At 32.1% G+C, this 4301-nt stretch overlaps 1 protein-coding gene across 1 annotated transcript; it reads left to right on the top strand.

Annotated features, from left to right (window-relative positions):
* The first annotated feature begins 2720 nt into the window (after positions 1 to 2720).
* Positions 2721 to 4097, top strand: LOC111881704 (probable pyridoxal 5'-phosphate synthase subunit PDX1). The gene is made up of 2 exons (XM_023878089.2): positions 2721 to 3358; positions 3495 to 4097. The coding sequence occupies exons 1-2, from the start codon at positions 2848 to 2850 to the stop codon at positions 3908 to 3910; spliced, it is 927 nt and encodes a 308-aa protein (XP_023733857.1). The 5' UTR covers positions 2721 to 2847; the 3' UTR covers positions 3911 to 4097.
* Positions 4098 to 4301: the final 204 nt, after the last annotated feature.

Genomic DNA, 4301 nt, shown 5'->3' with positions numbered 1-4301 from the left:
TTTTTCCAACCGTTGTCTCTCGTATCTTGGTAGCAGCTTTTGTATTTTAATTTATTTTGTTGTTCCATATATATATATATATATATATATATATATATATATATATATATATATATATATATATATATAATTTTAAAATTACTTTTTCTAACATTTTATACAAATAAAAGTTATAACTTCTAACTGACGTTAGTAAGTTCAAGCTTCTAACTATGAGTTTGTAGCTATTATCTAGTTTTATTAAACATATCCCAAAGTTCACATACACATACACCATGTTTACCGAGTCTCGAGTATGCTGTCTAAACTCTAAAGGCTAAAGTAACGTTTGAGAAGAACATGGACCAAAGCTATGACACATTTGTTGAATGTCCAAGGATCTTCTCTTTATCAACCCATTATTTAAAAGGAAAAATCATAATTTTTTTTTGATACATCCTCAAAATTAATCAATTGTATTATTATTATTATTATTATTATTATTATTATTATTATTATATCATGTCTTTTTGAACAAACATTCAAGTGGCAAGAAATAATGTTGTCATGGATGGGAAATTTGAGGCACTCGCTATTGCCTTCTTCTACACCTCTTATATTGCATTATCAGTTCTCCTTTTTGACTACTTTTTTTTCTTTTATATATATATATATATATATATATATATATATATATATATATATATATATATATATATATATATATATATACTTTATTAAAGATTTATAATTTTCTTAATCTGAATTTTAATCAGTCTTAAATGAATACAGTTTTTGAGTTTATATGTAATTTAGTTCAAATATAAATACGATCCACATATTTATAATACCAATTATGTAATAAACAATATACAAAGACAAATGTATGGGACCCACAAAGATGAATGTTAAAGAAAAATAATACGTGTGCAACAGAGGGCTGCATGTCTTCGTTTGTAAATATCCCTCACCAAGAAACAAACAGAAAAAATAAATGATTTAACGACTGGAGTTTTAAGTTTATTTTAAAACCTTAAAAAAAATGAGATATAATTGAATATATCAAATAATACCTTGACTCATATATGCATATCGGATTAACAAATGACAATGGGTCCAAATGAAAATAACTATGATGAATATTAAAACCGATAAAACGATGCACTCCGTAATTATTATTATTTTATTTTTTAATTTCTAACAACAAATATAAACTATTCTTAATTCCACGTAATTATCAAACTTAATTCTTTCTTAAACTAAAACCATCTTAAATATGACACAAACTAGTTGAACAGTTTTTATAATTTGATCTAATATATTAGAATATAAATATATCCGAAAATAGATGTATATTTTGTGAGATGATGTTAAATTAAAATTTAGAAAAGCAAAAGTATAGGGTTAAGGTTATAAATTACAACAAATAATACACAATTTGTTTTTTAGTCATTTATTTTTTAATCGTATTAAATTGGTTATTAAACATCTTTGTATGATTTCAAACAGATAATAATGATATGTCATTTATATAAACTTAAGTAAATTTAAACACATTCAATGTCATGAAATATAGAATTGAATAATAATTATGAGGTTGTAATCTATTTTAATAATATTATAAAAACTTAAAAGAAAATAATAATGACCCATTAAATTTAATTTAAAAATAAATAAAATGAAAAACAATATCAGAATGTAACGAGACATTCAGAAAATATATTATATATATTCACAATCTTACCTTAATTCTCAACATCCTCCCGCGATTGGAATTCTTAGGGGCCACGTACTGATAATTTCAGCTCTCAAGTTACGATGTTAACTTCCATATTACAACCTCATAGTATTATTATTTACTTTTCAACCCCTCATCGTTTAACTGTTAACACAAAAGTCCTCTTAAAGTCCTACGCCCTCCGAATCTATAATTTTTAAATACAAATACTCAAATATTGTTTGTTTTTGTTCAATATCCAATAAGCAAATCAACACGGAAAACTATAAAAACACGTGACAAAATATATGTATTTATTAACATATAAAAGTATTTAGTTTAAATAGGTTCAAAAATGTCAGGTGACAATTATTTAAGATGCATTTATCAAAGAGTTTTTGAGAATTTTATTATGTTTTTCAAAAATATTTGAAAGAAAAAATAAGTTTCGTTTTAGAGTATAAGGTGAAGATTTTTGTATTTTATAACTAAATGTTCATAATAGAAAATCTGTTAATGTATCAAGCTGCCTTTTAAAAATTAAATATCACTTATTTCAATGCCTTATAAGGTATTTTTGTTATTATCATATTTACCATTTTTGTTATTATCATCTTTCATATATAAATTTGATAATTTCTCTTAAAAAAAACTTCATTTTTATGAACTCTACACTATTAATCTCTCCTTTCATATATAAATGGTTTTTGAAATTCGTATCCCATAGAGCTTTTTCACAAAAAAAAAAAAGAAAAAAATCATAATTTTCCCTATGAATTTCGAGGTCTCACTGCAAAATTACTATTTTACCTATGATTTTTTTTTTTTTTTTTTTTTTTTTTTTTTGCATTCATAACAACATATAAAAGCATAGAAGTGTTATGTCTTGATATAAGTAAAATCATAGGTGTTCATTTTTGCCAAGTTAAAAAGTACAAGGGCTTTAACTAACAACTTCCCTAATTTCGTACTCCAGTAGATTACACACAGTCACACTCTCCCTCTCTCTCATCCCCAACCCCCAATATATCAGAAGCATTCAAAGCCCAAAACTCGCCACTCCTCAATCTCTCTTCTCCAACCCTCTTACAGAAACCACCGTTTCTCTTCCCAAAATCACACATATCGAAGATCAAAAGGGCAAGAAAACGATGGACGGCACCGGAGTAGTCGCAGTTTACGGCAACGGCGCGTTAACAGAGAGCAAGAAGTCCACCTTCTCCGTCAAAGTCGGCCTTGCTCAAATGCTCCGAGGCGGCGTCATCATGGACGTGGTTAACGCTGAACAAGCCCGGATAGCAGAAGAAGCCGGCGCGTGTGCCGTCATGGCGCTAGAGCGCGTGCCCGCCGACATCCGTGCACAAGGCGGCGTTGCACGGATGAGTGACCCACAACTCATCAAGGAAATCAAACAAGCCGTCACGATACCTGTCATGGCGAAGGCTCGAATTGGGCATTTCGTTGAGGCTCAGATTCTGGAAGCAATTGGAGTCGATTATGTGGATGAGAGCGAGGTGTTGACGTTGGCAGATGATATGAACCACATTAATAAGCACAATTTCAGGATTCCGTTCGTTTGTGGTTGCCGGAATCTGGGTGAGGCTTTGAGAAGGATTCGTGAAGGAGCTGCCATGATTCGTACTAAAGGCGAAGCAGGAACTGGTATGTTTTACAGATTTCGTTCTATCTTATCCTGTTAAGTCCTTGATTTCATTATTGGGTTCTAATCAGAAAGAAACATGCAGATTCAGGGGATTTGTTTAGTGAATTTATACCAATTTTTCATCGATCTTTTCAGGCAACATAATTGAGGCGGTGAGGCATGTTAGATCTGTGATGGGGGACATTAGGGTTCTGGCAAACATGGACGACGATGAGGTCTTCACTTTCGCGAAGAAAATCGCAGCCCCATATGACTTAGTGATGCAGACGAAGCAACTGGGGCGGCTTCCGGTGGTGCAGTTTGCAGCAGGAGGCGTTGCAACTCCGGCGGATGCAGCTCTGATGATGCAGTTGGGATGCGACGGCGTATTTGTTGGGTCGGGGGTGTTCAAGAGCGGCGACCCGGCTCGCCGGGCACGTGCTATTGTTCAGGCGGTGACGCATTACACCGATCCGGCGATGCTGGCGGAGGTGAGTTGTGGATTGGGTGAAGCCATGGTGGGTTTGAACCTTGATAAGAATGTTGAAAGGTATGCCAACCGGTCGGAGTAAAAGGATCGCCGGCGAGGGTCTCCGGGAAGGGGTTATAGGGTTTGGTTTTATTTAGATTTGGGATTTTACTTTTTAGTAAAAGTTTTATAAGGTTTTAAGAAAGATGAAGGGATACACAACTCTGGTTGTTATAAACTATTGTATCAATTTATTATGCAATTAAGTTTGATTATCTGTTGCAATTTGAGGGATGATTTGTTTTTTTTGTTTAACATTGGTTCTAATTCAAGTTCTTTAAGAACAACGCCAAACCCATGCCAATTTCCTCGTTCCATTTTTGTTAACTCAAGAGAAGCATAAGCATAAGTTTAAACTTTAACTATTGATAATTCCAATTATTTGAGTTAAATTATCTCATGGATTAAAATATTAATACCAGAAGGTGGGGGAG

The sequence above is a fragment of the Lactuca sativa genome, chromosome 8 (assembly GCF_002870075.4).
Source record: "Lactuca sativa cultivar Salinas chromosome 8, Lsat_Salinas_v11, whole genome shotgun sequence".
Lineage (NCBI taxonomy): Eukaryota > Viridiplantae > Streptophyta > Magnoliopsida > Asterales > Asteraceae > Lactuca > Lactuca sativa.
Note: the sequence above shows the minus strand (reverse complement) of the source record. Positions and strands in the feature narration are given on the sequence as shown.

Excerpts from the sequence above, each read along its gene's own strand:
- LOC111881704 (XM_023878089.2), top strand. The coding sequence starts at position 2,848 with ATGGACGGCACCGGAGTAGTCGCAGTTTACGGCAACGGCGCGTTAACA. Across the intron at positions 3,359-3,494 it reads TAAAGGCGAAGCAGGAACTG|GCAACATAATTGAGGCGGTG; the intron begins GTATGTTTTACA and ends CGATCTTTTCAG.